At 37.2% G+C, this 26,445-nt stretch overlaps 2 protein-coding genes across 2 annotated transcripts; one reads left to right on the plus strand and one right to left on the minus strand.

The window, feature by feature from the left end:
- Positions 1-7,970: 7,970 nt before the first annotated feature.
- LOC145679658 (uncharacterized) lies at positions 7,971-25,885 on the minus strand. Its single transcript, XM_081750234.1, has 2 exons — positions 25,753-25,885; positions 7,971-9,001 (listed from the first exon to the last, which is right to left on the minus strand). The coding sequence occupies exon 2, from the start codon at positions 8,681-8,683 to the stop codon at positions 8,072-8,074; it is 612 nt and encodes a 203-aa protein (XP_081606360.1). The 5' UTR covers positions 8,684-9,001; positions 25,753-25,885; the 3' UTR covers positions 7,971-8,071.
- Positions 16,087-16,596, plus strand: LOC145678958 (uncharacterized). Its single transcript, XM_081749563.1, has one exon. The coding sequence runs from the start codon at positions 16,087-16,089 to the stop codon at positions 16,594-16,596; it is 510 nt and encodes a 169-aa protein (XP_081605689.1).
- Positions 25,886-26,445: the final 560 nt, after the last annotated feature.

Consider the following 26,445-nt stretch of genomic DNA (forward strand, 5'->3'; position numbering starts at 1 on the left):
CAAAAACTAGGCATCACGATTTATCCTCACTTTTTTTATTTTTATTTTTTAGGTTGCTGAGATCCATGATCGGTAGGTCTCAACTTCATCTTTGGGCAACTTTTATTTCGTTAAACATTTAATAGGATTCCCTAAGCCTAGAAGATTTGCAGACGATATGGCGCTTGTTGCAGAATCTGAAAAGAAAATCAAAAAAATGATAGAAAAAATGAGAAAGGGCTTTGAAGAATATGGGATGAAAATAAATGTTAGAAAGACAAAAGCCATGGTGATTGGAACGAAGGGGTCTGTGTCAAATATAAAAGTAGGAGGGGAGAAAATAGAACAAGTGAATAGTTTTCGATACCTGGGTAGTATTCTTAGTAATGACATGAAATGCGAACGTGAAATAAAAGCAAGGGTAGGAATGGCGAAAGAAGCTTTAAAAGAAAGAAAAGTCTGTTTTGTGGGACCTTGAACAAAGAGTTGAGAAAAGACTCATAAAATGCTTCGTGTGGAGTGTTGTACTGTATGGGGCGGAAACGTGGACATTACGTAAAGGTGACGAAAATCGACTGGAAGCCTTCGAAATGTGGGTGTGGAGAAGAATGGAAAGGATTAATTGGGTCGAGCGGAAAACGAATGAGAGAGTGTTAGAAATGGTGGGTGAGAAAAGAACACTTCTAGATATTATTAGGAAGAGGAAGAGAAACTGGTTGGGACATTACCTAAGAAGAGATTGTATCATGAGGGACGTCCTAGAGGGCATGGTGGCGGGAAAGAGAGGGAAGGGGCGAAGGAGACTATAATTAATGGATGATATTAAAACAGAAAGATCATACGCGAAGACGAAAAGGTTAGCGGAGGACCGTGGAGCATGGAAGCTTCTCAGCTGCGGCAAGTGACCTGCCAATAAAGGCAGAATACCTATGATGATGACGAAGCCTAGGAGAAATCAGATGTCATTTTTTCATACGAAAGCTACTGTGGAACAGATAGACAGACGGGTAGACACACTCAAATAAACGTTCAGTCGTATGGTAGAAGCTCTCGTTTCAATAGAATCAGAAACAAACACAGTAGCACAGATCTGAAAATTCCTTCTAAACATTGTAAACAATAACGTGCTCTTGAAATGAAACTGAAGAAAGTTTTCTTCTCTCAATTGTTTATGAGAAAAAGCGCTTTGATGCAAATAATGGTTTTAAGTCTTTCTCTACTTCCATCTTTCTCTTTCAGAGAACAAGAAATTATAAGCTTTGGATCCTACCTTTTTTTTTCTCTCTCTCTCAGATAATAATTTCATTTTCTCTCCTTGTAAATTCTTGTCAGAAGCATCGGGAAAGCAATGACAGAGATAAAAAAAAAAAATGGCTTACGTTTAAAAGAGAAAATTCAATTCTCATAGAGAAATGGATTGAATTATTTTGCCTTTATGAGTTGAAACTAAACCTTCCTTTGTCTAAGATAAATTTTGCGTTATTATAGTTTCTGCATCCATATATTCACAATATTTATACGAAAGTCACTAGAAAAGATGTAACAACGAACGGACATACACGTGTCATCCGGACCTCCGAATCAAACCTAGTCCATTCGATAAACATAACAAAGATATGTTCATCCAGAAAAAAATTAAGGACCATGGACAACGGAGTAAGTCCCTGGGGCCCATTAATCATGTTAATATAAAGAAAATCGTAGACTCCCAGTGAAATAGCTATTGCAGCAACACTGTTCATTAGAAAGTCATGCTTTATAGTTCAGTCTTTTTCAGCATGGAACGAGTTTTCCAGAAGTGCTATGTATTGGCGCTCATAACGTACTTGAATAGGGAAAATTGGGAGAATGTCGGGAAAATTCCCTCCAAAAATCCCTTCCATCAATTTTGGCCTCCCTTTGGTGTGGCTTCATTTAAAAACACAAATCCAAATATATCTCGAAAACTACTATAGGGGATACGAAATGGGTGTACTAAGTTTCGTTTTGATAGGCGGAATAGGTATGAGAGGAAAGGGTATGTACCAATACGCTCTGTATACCAAACCGAATCTATGACCTGACCTATAAACAGAGAATAATATTAAAAATATGAACGCAGTACTATTTATTCCGATAGCAAGATTTGTACCACATTCTCTGTAGAATGAAGCAAGCATTTCAATAGTTATCACGTATATTGTTCCATGACATCTGGAGGAGGAAATTGGGGATAAGTCGGAAAAATGCCTAAAATAGCCCTATTGTGAAGCGTCGTCTGAAGCGACACCGGAGCCGGTAGCAGACAATATGCGAATTAAAGGACATTTTACAGGGGGGGGGGGTAAAGTGCACGTCTGAGAAAATTAACATGGGGAAGTTCACAACTTAAGGAAGACACCAGTTCTTCATGGAGAGTCTTTGGTATACAACATTTCCCCTCATACATATGCCGTCCATCAAAATGAAACTTTTTACACCCATTTCGTATCCCGTATAGTATGTTTCGAGGTACATTTGGATTGTGTACTTTTACCCGGGGCCACTTCAGAGGGGGCCAAAATAGATGGTGGGATTTTTGGAGGAAATTTTCCCAACATTCTCCAATTTTCCTTGTTCATATATGTTATGGGTGCTAATACATAGCACCTCTGGCAAGCTTGTTTCATGCTGAAGAGAATGAACTATAAACCGTGACTTTCCAATGAACAGTGTTGATGCAATAGCTATTTCACTACAAGTCTACAATTTTGTTTATATTAACAGGGCTATGGGCCCTAGGAGCCTACTCAATTGTCCATGGCCCCTAGTTTTTTCTTTTTTTTTTTATTTTATTTTATGAACATATCTTTGTTATGTTTATCGAATGGACTTGGTTTGATTTGGAAGTTCGGATGACACGTTCATGTCCGTTCCTTGTGAGAAATGCAGCTCTGGGTACACACATCTTTATAGCTCTACTATTATAGCTCTTCAAAGTATTTTCACCGATATTCCAGATAATGTTTCATCGTCGTAAACCAATCCTGGAAGCACTGGTGCCAGGATATGTCTCAAGCACTGTATCTAACTATTCTTTGTAGGCATTCACAGCATGTTCAGAAATAGGTGCTTCACCAGGAAACCTCCAAAGTGCTTTGTCTCCGTTTCAAACTCGTAAATCCAAATTTCATTACCCGTCACAATGTCTGAAACCTTCCTAGAGGCCCCATTCTGAAGTTTCTGAAGCATGTCCTGGCACCTTTCCACTCTTGTCTGCTTTTGATTTTCAATCAAGTTGTGTGGCACCGACTGAGATAAAACCTTTCTCACATGCACGTGTTTATGCAAGATTGTTGAAACACTCAACGCACGTCACTGTATTCACTCGCATACCGTCCCTAATCATGTGCTCCACGGCATCAGTGTTTTCCTCTGTCACTGCTGTTGATGGCTTTCCACTCCGCCCCTTGTCTTCTAATGAGATCTGGGCAAATTAAAATTCTGGAAAGCAACGAAACGCTGTTACATGCAGTCTCCCCGAAGGCTTATGTCAATTTTTCCAGCAACTCCGATTCATTTAAACTACAATTAAAGTCGTACAAAATTATGGCTTGCAGATGCCTTCTTTCTAATTCCATGGCTGGGCTGCAATGGCAAATGGTGGCAACTCCGGTCACTTGGCAATACCACTAACCACGTCATTTAGTATGATCATCGCGGCAGTGGACGAGTTCGCTTACAAAGGAAGGATGCTTCTCTCATATTTTTTCCCCTGAAGTGTCCCGTTTGGCTGTTCCTCAAACTTTCGTTATCACCCTCGTATAAGATACGAAAGTCAAAATATAAGAAGTGACACATATGTGTACGCCACTGTTCGAAGTACGTATGTCGCTGTTATAAGTACGTGTGTCACTGTTGGTAGGATATGTGCCACTTTTAGAAGAGCATGTATTACTATTAGAAGTATGTTTGTCACTGGATGGGTGCCTGAGAAAAATAAAAAATCCGGACTACCGCACTAAACTTTCCCGCACCAATTCCTTAAACTAAAACATGTACTGCAGTTATTACTGACATATTTTCTTGTGAAATACGAAACAAAATTATAAAGCATTGTCGGAAAACTTAATCGAAAGAAAACTCATTCCCAAAAGTCAATTACCCTTTGTATTGTAGATTGTTCCATAAGAAATAACTTAAGGTTATTAGTGAAATATTTGTTTAGAAAATAACACATTCGCATGAGTGGTATTTTACAAAATTGTCAAAAATAAATAAATAAATAAATAAATAAATAAACTCCAAGAGGAAACTACCCCTTGTGGATATTCTCATGAAAGTGATTTATGCAACGTTATAAGAACAATAATAAAATATTTATTTATGAAATATGACTAACTTCGCCTGAGTCGTTTTTGAGAAAGTAGTCTAAAAAGAAACTTATCCCCAAAAAACTCTCTCTCGTAGGGAAAATATCTAAAAATTCTGAAACACGTTGTCTTTAATTATTTTAAATGAGACTTCTAAATATCAAATTTCATATATGTAATATATTAAGGTCCAAATGGGTTTTCCCAATGTAAGTACAAGTTTAATAATTTGAGGATCCACCTTGACCATCTAAGTGGCTCTAACATATAAATCTATTCTATTAAAATGCTACAATAGCAATTAAAAGTGCCTGAGCTCCAACCTATAACTTTGGCTTTCAAATCTTTCATTTACGGTTATGTGTGATTTCATGTTTAACAGAGAAAAACATTTTGAGTATTTGTACTTCAAATAGTCTAAATTAGTTAACTATATCTTTTTCATAAAGTTTATGATATAAAATTATTGTTCAAAGCTTTTGTATTTTAATAAGCCTTCTCTAAAATCAATGCATGTGAATTGTGCTTCCATCTTCCGAGTTCTTTTAAACTATGTTTATATGTTTGTGGTCAATAAACATAGTTTAAAATCAATCCTTTCGACAATTAGATCTCGGAGACTACAGGCTCTAGAAAGATAACGTTTTCACTGATCGATTGGAAATTTTGCGTAGATTGTCCAGTTCTAATTGAATATTTTTTTAAAAAACATGGCCGTTATTTCTTTTTTACATTTTTTAGGGTACGCTGGAAGCGTCGAAATTAAAAAAAAACTAAAGCATCATATCCTATGCGTTATACATTCCAACACCACAATGTGGTATATTGGGGTTGTATATGCCTCAGGCGTTTGTTCCATGGTCAAATAATAGTGAAAAAGGAAGGATAACCATTTCTCGAGTCTTAAGATAAATCTTTATTTTTTGAGTGTTTTGCCCAATGAACACCATATATAACTGAGATTATAATTAATTGTATATGTAATGTATTAGTTTATTACATACTGCATGTAAGAAGAAAGAAAACACTGGTCATACATGAATTAGAAACTCCAACCGAAAGTAGACTCAAATCTTGCAAACGGTGCGAGATATTGAGAAAAAATAATCGAAAAAATCTCCCCTTTCAATTTTTTTTCTAATCAAGACGTCTTTCACTTGTGTCTGTAAAGGGACATGTACATATGTTGTGAGGAATGAGAAGGAGATTTTTGCTCATATGTGAATGATGCGCTGCGTAGAGAGCGCAAGTTCAGCTAGTATTTAAAATGTATATATATATATATATATATATATATATATATATATATATATATATATATATATATATATATATATATATATATATATATATATGCACTAACGGATTAATGGATTTCGACTTATGGTCATCTTATTTTTAAAACTGCAACCACCACACTATTCTTCTAAAACTGCAACCACCACACTATTCTTCTAAGCGCCTTTTTTCTTCTTTTATAGGGGAAATATCCAGAAATGCTTAAACACGTTTTTTTATATTTTTAATGAAAAGTCTAGGTATCAAATTTCATGTTTCTACCCTTAAAGAATTTCGAGATATGGTCATTCAGTTATAACAATTATAACCCCAATCTATTCTCTTCTCTTCGAGGAAAAATACTAAGGTGACCCCGAGCCGACTGACACGTTTCAAACTTAAATATTGCGCGAGCGTAATAACTTATATTGGTTGGCGGGGTGGGAACCGAAAGAGGAAAGAACACCACGTTATATGGTCAGTTGCAATGGAGCATTGGACATCCTGTTAAGTCAGTTCATAGTTATAACACAGTCTGTGTCAGAAGTGCAACTTTTTTTTTTTTTTTTTTTTTTTTTTTAATGAAACTTTAATGTTGGTCTCTCCACCTTCTCAGAGTTCGTACTTTTCTTCGAGCTCCATGTTTCACATCCAACACACTACCAGTCTCTACAGAACCTTATCATAGTGACTAACATTACAGTTTTGTCTTAAAAAACGTTGCACTTCTGGCACAAACTTAGTTTCGTAATAAATACGATCTGAGGTAGCAAAATGCTTTATTGCGACTGACCATATAATGTAGCGTTATTTCTTATTTTGGTTCATCTCCGCCAACCAATCAGTGGCGTAACTACGTTTTATGCTCTCCCCACGCAAGAGAATACCCAGGGTTCCCGCCTTAACAACATCTTTTGTGGAATGATAGATAACATATATAGTATTAGGCCTATACATGTGTTGATTGTTACATACAAACCATACATTATCTAACAGTAAGTAAGATGCGCTTTCTTCTGTTACATAGACCTCCAAAACACACATAGGCGTATATCGTACTCAAATGTTTGCAGGGGCCGCGGTGGCTCAGTGGTAGAGCGTTCACCTTTGGTGCATGGGGTCTTGGTTCGATCCCAGCTCGCGTCAAGTGAGCTTTGTGGTAGACAAACACCGTGTGCGTGGGTTTTCTCGGGTTTGTCCCGTTTCTTTCCATTTTCTTCATTTGACCATTTCATTCATTTCTCATCATCACAGTCTCCTTTAGCCTTGGCGGTATAACCGCGAATATAAAACTCAAAGATTTCATTTCATTTATTTCAAATGTTTTTAGACAACACGCTGCACACGAAATTAATGTTTTTTCTGAACACAGTCTACTTTTACTGTTTCGTCCCTTAGCCAGCACTCACTTGTCACTGCTGCAGTGTTGTAAGATTCCCGACTCAAAATTTTCCGTTCAAGAACCCGAAATTTCCCGATCTGGCTCAATATTCTCGCCGAAGGAAAATATATAGCCTATAAAAGCCACTTGTTTTCGGTGTTTGACCTACACGTCAAGGCCTTCCAAAGACAGCCGAAAAATGGGGAAGGTGGAAGAACGTTGCCGACTAATACAAAACTGGAAAATTTGTTGATTCGACCTATTAGGAGGCTAGGGTAAAGGGCGCCAACGCATTGCGGGGTTTCGCGTCATAGTAGTTACGCCCTTGCAACCAATATAAATTATTACGCCCACGCAATATTCAAGTTTGAAATGTGTTGGTCGGCTTGGTGCCACCCTGTACCGGTATAGAAAAAAAGAAACGGTGAAACACGTTTCTAATCAATTTAAAAGGGGAGTCCATATTCCGAATTTCATGTCTCTACCCTTCCGAGAAATTCGGAGAGATGGACATTTTAGTCTAAAAATTGATATCCCCATTTTAGGGGCGATCCAGGGGGTTGATCGGGGATCCAGGGGGCAATCGCCCCTCCCCCCCAGAAGAAGAAAACTTTCTTATTATATATATATATATATATATATATATATATATATATATATATATATATATATATATATATATATATATATATATAAAACCCATCCCAAAGTTTGGAACCCTTAAAAGTAGCAGTATGACAACCCACCGCCCCCCCAGCAGTCGGTCCTGGATACGCCCCTGCCCTATTTCCCCTTCTTGTTCGTCGAATTTGCAAAATCCTTCCTTAGTGGAACTGTATATGTATCACAAATAATAGGCAATGAGTTTGGCCTGGGCGTTAATCACCCAGTCAGACATTTTATTTGTATTTTCAAATTAAAAAATACATTTTTAGAAATAACTGATTAAACATTACCTGCCATTACAGATACAAGTACAAACAATGGAAAGGTCACATTAGACCCTCCCACAATAAACAAATTTATTTAAGATTAGAACTGGAGTTTATGCAAGTAAAATTGTTGGAACAATTTACATTGTGTTCTGTTTGACGAAGAAGAATCAATAATTGAAGGTAAATTTTGTAGCAGTACCGTCTTCCATATAAACAGTACATTCCCCTTCGGATTTGTACGTGGATGGATTATTTGGATCAGGTACTACGAACAGAACAGGTTGTGGCAGAAAGATCGGAGCAACGGTGTTACTGAAGCAAGTTGACTCATACAAGGACCAATCTGTCTTCAAGATGACTGTTTGTGCTTCGAAGATGACCTGTGTAGCCGTGAACAGAGCATGCTGTGCATTGAAAGTCACACAGTTGATAGTCAATGTTCTTGGTCGTGGGAACAAGAAGAAAGAGTTTATGACATCAGTCAAAGCTTGCTGTGTCCCGTATAAAAGCTGTGCTACTTGAGTCGCACGGTTACTTGCATTGGGACACGGGACGTAGTTCTGAGGTGGCATCATCGAAAGTTGGTACGTCAGAGCCTGTATATGACGAGATAACAAATGAATACTGTTAGCATAGTAATTCATATAAACTAAACTGTTGGAATTGGTCACAAGAGGATTGGTTTCTTGTGCTGCTAACACTTGGCGTAGATGTATCACGTCATTTCTTGCAGCTTCTATGTAGTTGCACAAAGCGTTAAGATTTTGTCCGACATCCATGTTGCTCCAGGAGTCTGTGAGCTAGGTATTGCCTGATACACACACACACACGCGCCACTAAAGTACAAATAAAATTAAATCAAGTTATTGGAGATGTTGCGAATCTGACGGCAATTTTAAGTTCGACGAAAGACTGTTTGTATTAAGAGGAGACGTGTTTGCCTGAGGTTCCAGAAGATGCCATTGGAAGGAAGTAATTCCCGTAGTCTCAAAACAGACAGGAGAAGGTAGATGCCACAGTTGGGAGTATTATTATGCATACGGTATTTGCTCGCCACACAACTCATATGTTTCTGATGGGATTCGCGCTGCAGACATCTGAAATAATAATAATAATAATAATAATAATAATAATAATAATAATAATAATAATAATAATAATAATAATAATAATAATAATAATTAAATGATATTCAATATTTCAGTTTAACGTCCCATGATTATGTCCTTTTGGGTTAAGGGAGACGATGATTAAGGCAAGTGAATGATGATGGAAGAATTGGTGGAATGAGAAGGTGGGAGGAAACGGGAATGCCCCGAGAAAACCCACGGACACGATGTTGTTCACCACAAGCTTACTTGTCCGGGGATCTAACAAAGGACCCCAAGCACCACAGGTAACCACTTTACCACTGAGCCACAATATAGGTAGATGATGCTAACAGATAATATAGTTTTTTTTTTTGTTGTTTTTTTTACAGCTACTTCAATACAAAAGCCAGTGTTTTTTGGAGGGTAAAAGTAATGCTAATTTCCACATGTCTCCTGCAAAAATACTTGAGATTATGTACTGTACTCCGGTCTAGTATGGTATACTTTTTCTTCTTACCGATTATATTAAAGTGTTTCGGAAAGAGAATGTTTTCACCGCCACAAAAATTGCTTTGTATATACAAATTGTTGAGTAAGAGGCAAACAAGAGGCTAAAGTAACATAGAAATAGAAATAAGAGTACACTTGAGATGAAATTACTGGTTTCATCCTCGTCCAAGTAAGTTTGTGGTGGACAACACCGCGTCCGTGATTTTTCTCGGGGTACTTCCGTTTCCTCCCACATTATCATTCTACTAATTCTTCCATTAGAATTTACTTGCCTTAATCATCCGTCTCCCTTAGCCTAAGGGGTGTAATTGTGGGGGGCGTTAAACTGAAAGATTCTATTATATTTCTTAAAATGAAATTTAAAATTTGAGACTTTTATTTAGGGATGCGCACGAGACGAGTCTAGACAGGATTTTCCTGACAAAATTCGAGTCGAGACATGGCTCTTCCAATAGTAAAATATACATTTTCGAGTCGAGACATCACTTTTACAGCATATTTTTGAGACGAGACAACCACAAATCTTGTCTCGTGCGCATCCCTACTTTTATTGTTTCAAGTCAAATCTTTGTTTGGCTGTTTCGAGTTTGAAATCATCTGACTTTAGACACGGGGGGGGGGGATTGTTACTTTACAAATTGATAATATGTAAAACACAAGGATTACGATTGGATTTTTGGGCTTTTGGCAAAGGTCCGTATCCAGGGGGGGTTTAGGGGGGCCGGGCCTCCTAAATTTCTGTTGGCCCCCTCTAAAAATTTCATGGTAGGCTTGCAAATGAACTATATAATATGGTGATGTACTATAAAATGGTTGGATCGCTCCCCCTAACTTCAGCCGGGCCCCCCTAAATTTTTGGGCTGGTTACCGGCCTGAATGGCCATGTTAACCCGTCACATATGAGTGATGACGTCCCTTGATCACACTATCCGAGGAACGGGAAAGAAGAAAGGATTGGGGAAGGCAGGAAGTGACCTGGGATCTCCTATGTTAGGTACCATCCCGGCATTTACCTGGCGTGAATGAGGAAAGCCCAGGAAAGCCTCACTCGGGATGGCTAGCCGGAAAAAAAAACTTTTAGATTTTTTCGACCGAGTGTTCCCACCAGGAATCGAGCCCAGGACCGCTCGTATCAAAAGCCGAAAGCATGTGAAATATAAAATTTGTAATACTTGTAGATCATAAAATGTGCTAAGGAATAGCAATTTGAGTATCAATCCATTATAATATATTTTAGAGAGAATTGTAGCAGAGAATTTCACAGTAGTTATGTTGGATTTTTAGCCTCCCTCTTGTAACGTAATAGTCCCAATAAATGTTTTTTGTATGCATTTTGTATAAGAACATTTGTAAGAGCGCAAAAGATAAAAATGACATAGAGGGAGAGATAGTCTAGCATTGATAGGCCTATGTCTGAAGTGAGCTACCATCTGGTGGGCAATTTCGGTACCAGGTCGAGAACTAAGCCGGGCTGTTACGAATTTGCCTCACTTTGGATCTAGCAGGTAAGACGTAGAGATGGAATTTAGCTCGCGTCTATAATAGGTTATAATTTATATAATGTAAGAATTCATATCCTTTTAAATTCGATGTAAATGGGAAAGGAAGTCTTATGGTATCATCCCGGCATAAAAAGGCTTCATATAAATATATTTTTGGAGATTTAAAACTTCTAAATTGTGAACCTGCAACGAGGCCATTTGCATACGAATCGTTTGTGCTCACTTCTATCCTTTTTACAAAGTTGTTACTAGTATTGAGTGTTTAAGGACTTTATGGTAAAGGAATATTTGAAGAAACCTATATTTAAATTATTATTTTGGTATTGCACAAAAATATATATATTACTTGTTGTTACTCGTTACGAATTCACTATTTGTTACTCAACGTGTAAAAAAAAAAAAAAAAAAAAAAAGCAAAATTTTTCTTGTTAATAAATTTGTTAATTTTCAAATCGTATATACTTCACACGATATTAACTATATAACCTGTGCTGGCTTCCGTCAATTTTACGAAATTACTAGAAGCCAAGCATGTAACATAATATATAAAGCTGCTAGATCCAAAGTCCATCAAGTGGGCAAGCATAAAAATTACAGCTGTCTTCTTGATGAGATATCGTGTGGAAAAAAAAAAAAGAATCATTGAAAGTTGTGAGCACTTTAGAGATTATATTAAGTGTAAAACATGAGTGAACATAACCTAATTTCTTTCTCAGATAATGAAGAGGTAACTGAGAGTAATGAAAGTGATAAAGGTGAATTTAATCAAACTATTGAAACTGAAAGTGAAGTTGGTGTGGGTTACCCAAACGCCCAGGTTTTTAGAGAGCCACTTAATGTTGAGTTGAATGCACGAGGTTCACGGGAGCCATTTCGTGCTGAACAAACTGCACACACAGCCAGTGGGTTATATGGTGCAGAATTCAATGCACACTCATTTAGAGAACAATACTGTTCTGAACAAAATGTACAAGCTCCGTGTGAGCCCTTTAATAGTGAACATTTTTCACAGACAATTAGGTACCCATGTCCACGTTGTGGCAATATTAGTGGTGCAGGTAAACCTTATGTAGGCCAATCAAAGGTATCTTGGACTAAGGTTCCGATGCGACGCGGTGTGAATGTACAATCTGTAGGTCAAAATAATCTTGGACAAGGCACAGATGTACATCAGCGTAACATTTATTTTTCAAAACACAATACTAAAGGTACTCCCAATGTACAGGGTAGGCAGGATCAGTTTATGAAAAATGAACGAACTGTGTCTTATAGGAATGAAAATGAAACGCAGTGTAAACAGTACATTAATAATGAAAGTAGAATGCCGTCTTCATTGGCACAGATGAATTTAATGCAGCCAAATATGGCACGTCCTGCTATTCAATGCAATTTTGATAAATTGCTAGGACAAAGTGTTTTCCGTTCATTGGAACAGCAAATTAAGTCATTACCGATAGTTGATGGCACAGATAGCCATTCTTGCTTCATCTTTCTGGTTAGGTTAGATGAGCTTATAAGGAGGTATGACTTAGAATTAGAAGCTATTTTGGTAGCAAGTTTAACCCAAACTAGGGGTGAATTTAACAGAACCTTTCATTCTTTCCTTACACGTTGTAATGATTGGGAGGAAATTTGTACTAATTTGTTATGTAAATATATATCCACAGTAGGTCGCACACAATATGTACGAAAATTCTTCTACCGATTAATGAATGATGGGGAAGAACTTGGAACATTTTTCCAAGAGAAAATCAGTGTTGCCAATGTTCTTGGTATGACAAACACTGAACAAATATTTTGTAATATTGTAACCAGTCTGGTTTTACCAGAAATATATCAAAATTGTTTTGGGGAAGCCATACCATCTTCAGTTTCTGAATTGTTGACCATAGCGCAAACTTACGATCATTTTGTTAAATATCAAAAAGATTATGTGTCACTTAAAACAATGCCACCTGCTATAAATATACCGAACATTTTTGAAGAATCACAAAATCATTCTAAATTTCAAAAACAAGTTTCTGGCTTGCAAACGGAAAAACGTAACCTTATTAGATGCTATAAATGTGCTGGCTATGGACATACTCAGCGGTTCTGTGTTAGTGGAAAAACTATGCGTACATCAGTGCCACCTTCAAAAACACTAATTAATATGCAGCGTGATAAACAAATATTATTCATTATTGTGCTAATTGCGGGCATCACAAACTCTTGTTTATTGGACACAGCTTCTAGTATCAATTTGATAAGCAGAAAATATTTACGACAAATTATGTGTCGTGTTCCTATAAAACCTACTTCAGCAGAATTAGTGACTACCACTGTTGATGGTCATTTGGTTGAACTACATGAAAACACAGAAATTAAATTTTCAATTCAAGGTTGTGAATTCAGTGAAACATTTTACATCATAAACTCTCCACATTTTGATTTGTTGTTAGGAAATAACTTTCTTTTAAAATGGAAAGCTGATATCAAATTGAGTGCCAAACAATTTATAATTGAACAGAAGAATCTTACTGTTCCTCTATTTTGGAGGGATTATTTGTCTCCAATGGAAACTACTCGTCCTATATCTCATTCCAGCGTCTCCGATGCGGTCCGGAGTCACTCTAGAGAGAGGCGCAATGGACAAAGGATCGTTCGGGAAGGACACTGGAAACCAAAAACAAATAAACAAGGTGCCCAGCAGAAACAGCACTGTACTTTTATGGCAGCAGATTCCGGTGGACCGGAGGACCAGGCCACAATAAAGAAACCAGGTAGTGAATACCTCGTTTATTATCATAATAAATCAAATAGCATTAATGACATATATGATGAATGTGATTCTAACAATTGTAATTTTGATAATACTTCCTCTCTTTCAGTTAAACTTGTAGAACAATACCCAGATTTACCATGTTATGTTGAAAATCTTTGTGAGAGATTCAGTGACGTCATCACTGAACAACTAGGGACAATAAAGGGGTTCACTTATGAAATAGAAATGGAGGATGAAACTCCAGTACGTCTCCCCCCATATCAAATTACAGGCCCTAAACTTAAGGCTCTTGATAATTATATAAATCAGCTTATCGACAAGGGAGTGGTCCGTGAGGTTGATTTCTCTTCTTATTCTTCTCCGTGCTTTTTAGTTCACAATAAGGACGGTACTCCTAGGCTTGTTATAGCATATTCAGAAATCAATAAGAAAGTAAGGGTTAACAGTTATCCATCCCCGCATGTAGAAGCTACTATAGCGAATTTAGGAAAGGATACCATCTTCGGAAGATTAGATATAAAGCAAAGTTTCTATCAGTTCTCTATCTCTGAGAGTAGTAGAAAATATACTACGTTTTGTACACCTAACCGTTTACTAGAACATTTAGTTCTCCCAATGGGATTTCGTTTGAGCCCATATGTTCTTACTAGTTTCATGTATAAAATCTTTGGGGACTTAGTAGGTAAAAATCTTGAAATTTTTCAAGATGATTTCCTTATTCATGCTTCAGATATTGAAACATACAAAAGGGTATTAGAGGAAATTCTTGAACGTTTTCGAAAATGGGGAATTACAGTTTCAAAAAGGAAAACACAACTTTTCCAAACTAAAATCAAATTCCTAGGTTATGAATTTGAAGCAGGAGAAACTAGAATTGATCCGGAAAGGATTGACACAATTCTTAAATTACCTAAACCTAAAAACAAAAAGGGAGTAAATCGTATCTGTGGGTTTTTTAATTATTTCCGTAAATACGTGAAAGATTATGCGGAAATCATGGAACCTCTTCACCGTTTAAGGTCTAATAAAATAAAATTTCACTGGGGTGAGAGGGAAGATGAAGCCTATAATAATATTAAGCAAGCATTTGTTGAACATGCTGTATTACAATTACCGGACATGAATAAATCTTTTGTCATTCATGTAGATAGTACTTACAAGAAACATTCAGCTATACTTTCTCAATATGATGATGATGGCCTTCTTAGACCCGTATCATTTTTTTCTAAGAATATTTCATCAGTAGATTGGTCAAAAAGCATATATGAACTTGAACTACGTTCTCTTCTTTTAGCTATAGAAAAATTTGAAATGTATCTTATAAAACCCTTTACTGTTTTTTGTGATAATTCATCAGTCACGTGGTTGTTACGGAATCATAAGCGTCAACGTAAGTATGGTACACTAATTGAAAAACTATCTAAGTATTCCTTCAAGGTTGTTTATCTCCGCAGTAAGCAGAACTTTTTATCTGATTTTATTTCGCGCACGAACAATGGTGTGGAATTCTATACTAACGATCCTTCAGTTAATGAAATTGAAGAATTTGAAGGGAAACCAGTCAACCTTAGTTTCGCCAATTTTTGGAGTTCACCCTTGTTTAGCAAACCGTTAAAAGAACATCAAATGGAAGATCCTGAAGTACGGAATATTATCCAAGAAGTGCGGCGAGGTGAAAGGGCGGATGAATACTGTCTTAAGGACGGAATCTTAATGAAGAAGACCCGAGGCAGAAGAGACCATGGTTGGAGGATAGTCATTCCTAAGGAAATGGTGTATCCTATCATGAAATATTTTCACTGTGATGAGATGGGCGGATTTCACGCTGGATATTCCAAGACGATAGCGAAAATAGCCTCAAGATGTACCTGGAAGACCTTATACCGTGACGTCAGAGAATACGTGAAAGGATGTCAGCGATGTCAACTCTGCAAGGACACCAACAGAAAAAAACAAGGAATTTACTACAGTAGGAAAGTTACTACGCCAAACAACAGTTGGTATTTAGACACTGTTGGCCAGCTTCCAAATTCTGGACCTTATCGTCATATTCTCGTCATTACGGACGCAGCATCACGATTCGTCATGCTTCAACCTTTGCGTTCCTTGAATTCCAAGGTTATATGCAAACATTTAATGAAGTTGTTCATGTTAGTTGGACAGCCTCAGAAAATCATTCATGATCGTGCTCAAGTGTTCTGTAGTCATCACATGAAACAATTTCTCTCTTTAGTTTAGGTATCCAGGATGTGAGTACAGCTCCGTACAATCCTAGCAGTAACCTTTGTGAAAGAGTGAACAGAGTGCTTAAGAACATGCTCCGTGTTTATTGTAATGAACACCAAAATAATTGGGCTGAGCTGTTGGACAGAATCCAATTCACCTTAAACAGCAGTAAGAGTGAAAGTACGGGATACGAGCCATCTGAATTGTTTCTTGGCAGAAGACTTTATACACCTTTGGACGTGTTGTGGGAAATAGACTTCGACGAGTTAACTAAGGCGCCGGATAAAGAAGAAAGGTTGAGGAGAGTCATCATCAACATTGATAAAGCCTGGCGTAGAAAGGAGAAATGTTATAATAAAAATAGAGAACCTAGTAATTATTCAGAAGGTCAGAAAGTATTGGTTAGGAAGTTTCAAAAGGCTTCATTAATTAAACATTATACACCTAAATTATCCCCCTTATTTTATGGGCCATTTGAGGTCATTAATAAACCTACATTAAACACTCTATGGTTAAGAAAATGTGATCAACCTAGTGTTATCATTAAGAGACACATAAATCACATTAAACCTTATGTTGATAACAATAAGGAATCTTAATATGTATATGTTACCTTGTAATCATTGTTAGATATTTTCTGTGGGTTTATTATTTTTTTCTTTCCAGAGAGAAGTATTCCATATCCTCCTAATACTTTGTAAAGCAGGCGTGGCAATAAGATGTAATATGTAAGAGAGTAGTTTATTATAAGATTCTGGAAACTGTAAGTAAAGAATTTATTTCTTGGTCAACAATTCATATTCCATTTATTGTGGACTATTCCTTTTGTAGTAAGGTTAGTATCCTATATAGAGAGAGGGGTAGGATATATTATGTAACGTAATAGTCCCAATAAATGTTTTTTGTATGCATTTTGTATAAGAACATTTGTAAGAGCGCAAAAGATAAAAATGACATAGAGGGAGAGATAGTCTAGCATTGATAGGCCTATGTCTGAAGTGAGCTACCATCTGGTGGGCAATTTCGGTACCAGGTCGAGAACTAAGCCGGGCCGTTACGAATTTGCCTCACTTTGGATCTAGCAGGTAAGACGTAGAGATGGAATTTAGCTCGCGTCTATAATAGGTTATAATTTATATAATGTAAGAATTCATATCCTTTTAAATTCGATGTAAATGGGAAAGGAAGTCTTATGGTATCATCCCGGCATAAAAAGGCTTCATATAAATATATTTTTGGAGATTTAAAACTTCTAAATTGTGAACCTGCAACGAGGCCATTTGCATACGAATCGTTTGTGCTCACTTCTATCCTTTTTACAAAGTTGTTACTAGTATTGAGTATTTAAGGACTTTATGGTAAAGGAATATTTGAAGAAACCTATATTTAAATTATTATTTTGGTATTGCACAAAAATATATATATTACTTGTTGTTACTCGTTACGAATTCACTATTTGTTACTCAACGTGTAAAAAAAAAAAAAAAAAAAAAAAAAGCAAAATTTTTCTTGTTAATAAATTTGTTAATTTTCAAATCGTATATACTTCACACGATATTAACTATATAACCTGTGCTGGCTTCCGTCAATTTTACGAAATTACTAGAAGCCAAGCATGTTACACTCTCCAGTAGAGAGGCTATGAGACATGAATCTATAGTTTAAGCTAAATTCTAAATCATTATAATGCGTTCAAACTTCAAGGTTCTTATCGAACCCGGGACCCCGTGCACCAAGGTGGGTGCGCTAGTCACTAGGCCAAAGGGATGGGATGTAGCCCAAAAGAACAAGTTTTTAACATGAAGATCAGTTTCATTTTTTAAAAATCTATAACTGTTAAACAAATAACATTTTCTTCAAAAGTTTTAGAATAGAGACATTCCTCAACACTTATGATTTAATTAATCTATTTTATTTACAACATTTTGAAGAAATGTCGTAAAGTCGGTAATACGAGGGTCATTTCATAATTCATGGCAACTGTGCTAGAAAAAAATCTGGAGCAACAGAAATCCGCTATATGCGTTTAGGGGCGGATCTAGGACGGATTTCTGGGGAGGGGGCGGTTGGTTGTAATACAGCTACTTAGAGCTGCTTTTAAGAGCTCCAAACTCTGGGATGGGTTTTATTTATATATGTATATTTTTTAAAATCCTCTTTGGGGGGGGGGGCAATCGCCCCGATCGTTCCCCCTGAATCCGCCACTGTATGCGTTTAAAGGTTATAGAAAGGTTCTTTCAATGCCAACAGACTGCGTCTACGTCCTCGAGCTAACAACATTTTTTCTTTTGGTTTAACGTCTCACAATTATGCACTGAGGCTACGGAAGGCGATGATGATGACAGTAGAATGAAGATAGTGGGAGGAAACGGGAGAATCCCGAAAAAACCACGCACACAGTATTTTTCAAGCTAACAAGAAAATCGAAAATTATGTATGTACAAATTTATTGCTCGATTACGTATTAACACAAATTAATGCAAATTGCAAATTTACAAAGAAAAGCGTGCGATATTACGTAGTGAACAACAAACACCCTTCAGTTATAATCTGTTTCTCGGAAGCTGATAGGAAAAAAGAAGTTTTTCCCCCACCACGCTCAAGTACAGGTGAATGTTGATGTTCCGTCTTCCACCATCAGCCCCCGCACACGGAGATATATTTCTAAATAATAAATTACAACTTTCATAATAACAGTACGTATTTTAAAAGAGTTAATTACATTTTGTCTCTATTAGTGAGGTAATTAATACGTGTTATTCTAATGGAAATGTTATTGAACAGTTTTATTGTTTATTTTCCTTCTTTTTCGCAGTCGGGCTTGTGACATAATGTTGGAATGGCAAGGGATGGCAGGGTTGTGGGTATTTACTTATTGATACAAGAATTTCATAATATAAAACCGAAAATGAAATCTTTATAAATTTTACGTCCCACAGTTATGCCGGCTAGGCTAAAGGAGACGGTGATGATGAGAAATGAAAAAATGGTGGAATGAAGAAAGTGGGAGGAAACGGGAGATCCCCCAGGAAAACCACGCACGCGATGTTTTTCCAGCACAAACTTCAATTGGCGCGAGCTGGGATCGAATCAGGTACCGCTTTCACCACAGGTGAAGGCTCTACCACTGAGCTACCGCGGCCCCAGGCGTGCAGGATAGTCTAATGTTGTAACAAGAGTTGATTATTGTATAAGAAAGAAAGAGTAACGATAAACACGAATTCGTTCAATTATAGAAAATAACGAACGCCTTGGCTTAAAGAGCTCAAAGACTCATCGTAGCAGAAACAAACTTTTCCATTAGATTTTAACCGCGAAAAGTCAATGTACCATGTTTGTTATCAACCATCTTTCAAAGATCCTGCTTTACATTGTCCGGAAGCCTTCTCCTTCGCCCAGCTAATAGTCTCCTTCTCCTAGGTTTTTTGTATAGGACTTGGTGACTTGGTGCGTATTTCCCATACAAGCTAAGTGTCATGTTTATCTTATACGTATTGACTTTATTGTTTCTATAATACTTGGTGACCTGTAGTTGTGAAATAAAAGCTTGTATAGTGTTTTAATTTACCTGAATGTATGAATCTTTTGCTCCAAATATTTTTGCCAACATTTTATTTTCGAAAACCCACAGTTCCCGTTCTTGTATTTGTGTCAGGGATTAACTTCCACATTCATACAAAATTGGGAATATTAAGCTCTTATTGATTTACGTGTTTTCATTATTTGTTAATAAAATGTTTTACAGTAGGGTAAACTTTAGTACATTAATAATATGCAATACTTTTCTACAAGACAAAAATTAAAAACAGTAATTGTTTGTTACTCGGGGTTGATAGCTAAAAGGAACATCAGTGCTTTCTCAACATCAGGTGCGAGTGAATTGACGTATGAGTTTAGAGTTTACACGATTCTGTTTATTAGAAAAGTTTCTCTCCCTGTGAAGGTCAACGAATTGCTCTCCCCTTCTGCAGTGGTAAGTGCTGGGAGGTAGGGGAGTTTCCTATCAGGTTGCCTGGAACAGACTTTACGGAGTGGCTATTTGAGAAAGCGTTTTTGATGCGTTACCCCCTATAGTGAACGCGGCCAAGGTGGCTATTCAGTAATTTTACTTTTGCCAGAGTTGTAAATCATACTGGAGCCAGTAAGGGTTTCCGGGTCTTTTTGCCAAGTCCAGGTTTATACTAGCAGAGTTCCAATACTCTGCACAAACCATCTTCCAAGTAGCTGTTTCTTGCTACAATCCCCTTGCCTGGCAACACGTCTTTCCTTTTTGTCCTTCCTTTTGAAGTCTTTTAAACAGCAGGCGGTCTATTGTTCCGAAACGCACCAAATACGCTCGAGCTGACGTTTTCTCCGAGTTTTTATTGCTTTCGCGTTTGAGATTAGCCACCTACATTTAAAAACATGGTCAGCGTATTCCAAGCGTACGCATGAGCAATAAATACGCTTTGCGATCGCCTGAAGTAGCCGGGTACTTAGTATCCCCCAGCGCCCACACATGTTTGTCAACGATAGTGAAAGTGTTGACAGATAGTGCATACACACTGAAGGATCATACGCACGGAAGACAATATTCAACGCTTTCCCTCCTCGTTGACAAAGATGTGTGAACGCTATTGAAGACTTTTTGAACGTTTGTAACGAAGCGCAGCACACTTTTGTTTTAGGTAGTTATGTATTTATTTGTGGATATTGAAGCCTGGTAGAAAAAATAATTCCCACATATATATATCTCGATTCATTCCTGCTGTTAGCTCCTGTATGCAGATACTACCTTCATATAGCCCTCAAGCGTATACAGTGAATTTTCTTTGCTGCATCTTTTCTGGCGGTTGTAGCACAGACGGCATCATTTATTAAATGGCCCCCGTAACTTACTCAAAGATTCACAAAAAGTGACATAACTTTTATGTATTGATAGGTTATGTTACCATCTGATAGAGATATTTAATGTGTATATTTCTATTGTAACTTTATGTAGCGTTGTTGTATTTATTATCAATAATAATAATAATAATAATAATAATAATAATAATAATAAATAATAATATTGCAGCTCCATATTAAAACTTGACTCCAATTTTGCTGGAGCTCTTCTCAATGCATTGCTTGTTCTTAAGGGTTTCATCATTACTGTAATGCCCATTGTTCTGTTTTTATACCTTCTTTCGAAACAAATATCCAAGATCCAAGAAACAATAATGAACTAACTATAAGATATTACCTTTTCTGCTTGAAGGAATCACAAAGCTGTGTGGTCTTTGATCAAATCCTCCTGTCTGTCCTTAACTAAAGGCATAATTAATGACAATAACACGTGCTCCTTCTAGCGAATTAAACTACCTTTGGCTTGTTATACGCGCTTTGCTTCTACTTAGCTTATTACCCAGTGCACTGTGAACTATAATATGACTACGCTTAAGAGTTTCTTATTATACGTAAAAGTGTTCATTTTTATCATATTTATTAGTAGGTGAATAATGTAATCCTTACGTTTATGCACGAAATAATTCAATTTCATAATTCTAGAAAACTCGATCATTTGTTTCGTAAACAGAGAATGTAAGTAAACTACAGTAGTAAAGAAACTACTAGAATAATTTCACTTCTGAATAACATAGTTGCTCTATTGCTTAGTTTCTTTCTTGTTTATGCAACTGAAAAATTCTATGATGATTTTCAGTATTCAGGAAGTACGATTCACTAACAAGGAAATTATCTCAAGTGTTAAATGATTACTGTTTTCGTAATTACAGAAGTGGGAGCCTAAACAAAAAATGCTTTTATATGATACTGGTTTTTCATATTTGATACAGTGATGGGTAATGCCCTCTTCTCTGATGTAGCGATTAGCGCATGCATCCTTTGGTGCATGCTGCGTTTACTTTGGAGGCACACTTGGCCAAGTAAAATGGAAGCGCACGCTTGCGCAAGCTTGCTCCGATGGGGGTGTGTTTATACTACAGGCAAGCAACAACAACTGATCGCGCTCCCATTTCATCAGTTAAGATGGAGGACATCGGACAGTGAAGACGAAATATTGCTTGAAAGCCACAGTCACTTGAAAGTGCCCAACTTTGAAGGAGCACGCTTGCCTGTAAAAACAAATTGTTTTGTTTCCCGATGGCGGCGAGGTAAGCTTGTGCAAGCGCGCCCTTGCGAGTGGTGAGCAGTGTAACCGGTTCCGTCAAATCACCACCTGTTTCAAACGCCCTTATAAAAATTTTGTTTTGTTTGTATGGGCAAGCTTGCGCAAGCGTGCGCTTCCATTTTACTTGGCCAAGCGTGCCTCCAAAGTAAAAGCAGCCTTAAATTTCCGTTGCGAGGAGCACACACACACACACAAATCATTCACTTGCATTCATCATCATCCGTCTCCTTTAGCATAAGAGCATAAGTGTGGTACGTTAAACTAAATTTCAATTCAATACTGGATATTAATATGGAGTGCCGATGCTAGAAGATTGTGCTTAACAATAATAATACGTTTTAGAATACGTGGTATATTTTTTCCCCCTGAGGAAAGAAATTAATTACGGAAAATGGCGTCTAGGATAGTGTTGCGAACGTAAGAGATTTTCCGCTAAATGTGGTAGTTTTAGAAAGCGTTGCCAATTTAGCTATTTTGTGGTTAAATCTGAGCATTTTGCGCTAAGTAGAAAAGAGTTTTTATTTAGCTCTAAATTACAGTTTTGGACAATTTTACATACGTAATGGCCATTTGTTCTTAACAGCAGTTGAATATCTATTCCAATCAAAATTTCTAAAACAAAAATTTGAATTGAAGTGTTGCTTGCTATTTTTGCAAGGTCTTCAAACAGGAAGTAAATAACGTATTATTTTGAAGAAATTTTACGGCGTTCCTTTAGAGTCTTTGTGTCAGAAGAAACTTTAGAGATTTTGTGAGTGACAAAAAGAACCACTTGTGACTTAACTAAATGACTTGGGGCTTCAGGCTACATGAACGTTATTACTGCAAAATGTAACAAGAGTTCTGCTTAAAGACACGTCGTTTTCATTTGTGGTACGAGATGTGATATTTATCCTTCATTAGTCGATGGCCGCGGTGGCTCAGTAGTAGAGCGTTCATCTCTATGGCCTGGGGTCCTTGTTTCGATCCTAGCTCGCTCCAAGTGAGCTTTGTGGTGGACACACATCGTGTGCGTGGGTTTTCTTGCGGGTTCTCCCGTTTCCTCCCACTTTCTTCATTTCGCCATTTTCATTCATTTCTCATCATCACCGTCCCCTTTAGCCTAGCGGCAAAATTGTGGGACGTAAAACTTGAAGATTTTATTTCCTTTCCTTCATTAGTCGACTTTCTTACAACTACATGTTTCAAAGTACCGCTTCTTTGTTACTTTACGATGTAGTCAAATCTGCAGACTGCATAATAGAGGAGAGATAATAAATGCCAATTATGAAGTTCGGAGAGAATGATGAAATGCTACATGAACTTTCAGTGCTTCGATAATTTAATTGCTTTGAAAAAATAATGTTAAGATATTCTCTTATAATATTTCATATCAAGTGTCGCTTTATTTTTCGAGCCCAGTACATTATCGTTGTTTTCGTCCCACATATACCATTTTTCTGACAGCACGATTGCACGCTAGAGGTCTGACGGGCTCGGGTCGAGCCGCGGGCTTAAGCCCGACCCGACTCGCGGACCGGACACAGGCCTACAAAGCATACATCACTTCGTGTTCAGGCGGGCTAGGGTTGTAAATTTTTAAATATACAACAAAATCTCTGACTTTTTTCGGGCCTAACTTTGTAAATATACTGTACAAGGATACTTCTTGGACCGTTCTTTCTGATGAACTTTTAAAGCACAACTGCAAAATTAAACTTGTAATTGCTGTAAATAAAAATACAATTTTGTGTTAATTATTAAGTTTCTGTAATTCGGGCTTATTTCGGGCTCATTTGATTATCATACGAGCTCCGGGCCTGGCTCCAGCCTAAATACTAAAATATATTTTGGACTCGGGTCGGACCTCACATTATTAATTCACGGGCCGAGCCGGGCCAGGGGCAAAAAATTCCGGACCGTGTAGACCTCTATTGCACGCTTCTCTCTTCAATCGCTGCTCAGATGATAGGGCCTATATTCAAATAAATACAATAATTTAACAGTCATTTATCGCTTTCTAAAACGCATGCTGGATTTCTACCAATAAATTGTGTGAAACAACTCAATCTGTGTCACGCTAATTCTAATAATAAGCATCCACGTTAATAGATGACGCTACCCGCGCTATTACCTGCCTTCCTGATGCTAATGGAGATCGCTACCTGCATTGTTACTTGCTTGCCTGATGCTAGTAGAGATCGCTACCTGTGCTATTACTTGCCTGCCTGACGCTAATAGATGTCGCTACCTACGCCATAATTAAATGCTCGCATAACACTAATATACAGGGTGTTTATAAAAGAACTCCGGGGTTTTAAAAATTCATATCTTATTAACGATAAAAGAGAGCAAAATTTAGTTAATTTCTCTGAAACGACTAGCTCAAAAGTTTTAGTCATACTAATTGGAAATGTTTTTTATCAACAGGTGGCAGCGCTGCGGAGCGTTGACCTTGAGACGACGTAGCGGCTGCGGTAGTCAGTGAATCAGTAATTTGTTCGGTGAGATGGCGAACATTACGAATTTTCTCCGCATACACAAGATTCTTGATATGCCCCTAGAAGAAAAAGTCCAACGGAGTCATATCAGGGCTCCTCGGAGGCCATGGAATAGGTCCCTCCCTTCCAATCCATCTGTTGCCGAGCCGAGCGCCCAGTGCCTCACGCACACGCAAATGTACGTTTTTTTTTACTTATTTTGCCTCAAAACCCCGGCGGGGCTCATATTGAACTTTATTAAATTGTTAAAAACAAAACTTGAAAATGTAACCTTTCCAATCATGTATAACACATGTATGTACGTTTTTTTTCTGTTTTTTTTTTTTACTTAATTAAAATATTTTGCCTCAAAACCCCGGAGTTCTTTTATAGACACACTGTATGTCGCTATATGTTATCGGATGTTAAAAATTTGCTGATTTAAAACTACTAGTTGAAAAGAATGCATTATTTTTAGAAACAGGAAATTACGATCTACTTTTGGCAGCTCTGGAGGTCATTCTAACCAAACAAACGGTTTATATTCAGCTGGGTGAAGAGATCAACTCATCATGGTTGATTACGCCTTTCATTTAAATAAGCTTCCAAATTACTTAAACTTTATGTGGATGCATTTCAATGGCAGGTCGTGTTAGCCTACATGTTTTCAGGGGCTTGTAAGCCAGTTTTACCATGTTTGATTGATTTACTTTAAGTTAAGATATTTTATGAACACTGGCATAAAGGCTTGTGCTGTGATAAAAGGAAATATACCGCTACCATAAGGATAAGTCAGGGCTGCCCTAGCTCAGTCGGTAACACGGCTGACTTAAACGCAAGAGAAACGGGTCCAAACTAAAAATTTTGTGGGTGCACCGCACCCACAAGATTATTTGTGTTGGTGCCGGAATCCCGCAGCACCCACGTAGTCAGTGCGTATGTTTTCACGTGCCAGAAAATGCGCACCAAAATCAATCCTGCTAACTTTTTAACTACTTAGTACTGACATATTTTCTACAGCTCAATATTTCTGTTAACACGACAGTACGAGCATTACACAAATATTGCAACATATCCTTACATACTACATTTTCTAACCCAGTATAACATGTATTGTGAAATTGTTTCTTGTTTTTCAAGCTTACCAGAATAAATTTATTGAGACTTTCCATGATGAAAGCCACTTTTCCCGTGATTCCTCTGGTGCTTTAGACATGAGTGGTGTGGCAGAAAAACTTGCAGACTTAAGAGTGGTTACCTTGCATTTTTTTTTTATCAGTTTGCAACAATAGATAAGTAACAATAGGAAAAATATAAAGATAATTATTCAAAATTTTCTATGTGGCATATATAACGTTTATTATATATTTGGAGACAGTTTCTCCTCTTACATTTTGCGTAACTCTGATAATAACAGATTTACCCTATGTCAGGGGACTTTTGAGACACTATATATATACAAACAACACCGACAACGTTCGAGAGGTGATTCCTGACACCAAGATAAGACAAAAAGTATAGAGCAACCTAAGTGCACAAATGCTTCCTTTCGGAGTTATAGGATGCCGAAAACATAAGAAAATAAACTTTAAAGATCCATAGCTCTAAAACTATGGAAATAGTATGTGCCCTATCCAAATATCCAAGTTTCAGAATCCTGCGGTACTTCCGCAACGATTTTTATAGAGGTAGTTGGTGAGTACTTCAAATTATATGCCCGTAGCCAAATTCCCTCTGCAAAAATTGCTGAGTGAGCACCTTAGAATTCTGAAGCATGAATATTTGGATAGGGCACATACTAGTTCCTAAGTGAAATCTTGACCCAACTACGGTAGGTC

This window comes from Thermobia domestica, chromosome 2 (genome assembly GCF_964235325.1).
Source record: "Thermobia domestica chromosome 2, izTheDome1.hap1.1, whole genome shotgun sequence".
In the NCBI taxonomy this organism is placed as follows: Eukaryota; Metazoa; Arthropoda; class Insecta; order Zygentoma; family Lepismatidae; genus Thermobia; species Thermobia domestica.

Excerpts from the sequence above, each read along its gene's own strand:
- LOC145678958 (XM_081749563.1), top strand. The coding sequence starts at position 16,087 with ATGCTCCGTGTTTATTGTAATGAACACCAAAATAATTGGGCTGAGCTG.
- LOC145679658 (XM_081750234.1), bottom strand. The coding sequence starts at position 8,683 with ATGGATGTCGGACAAAATCTTAACGCTTTGTGCAACTACATAGAAGCT.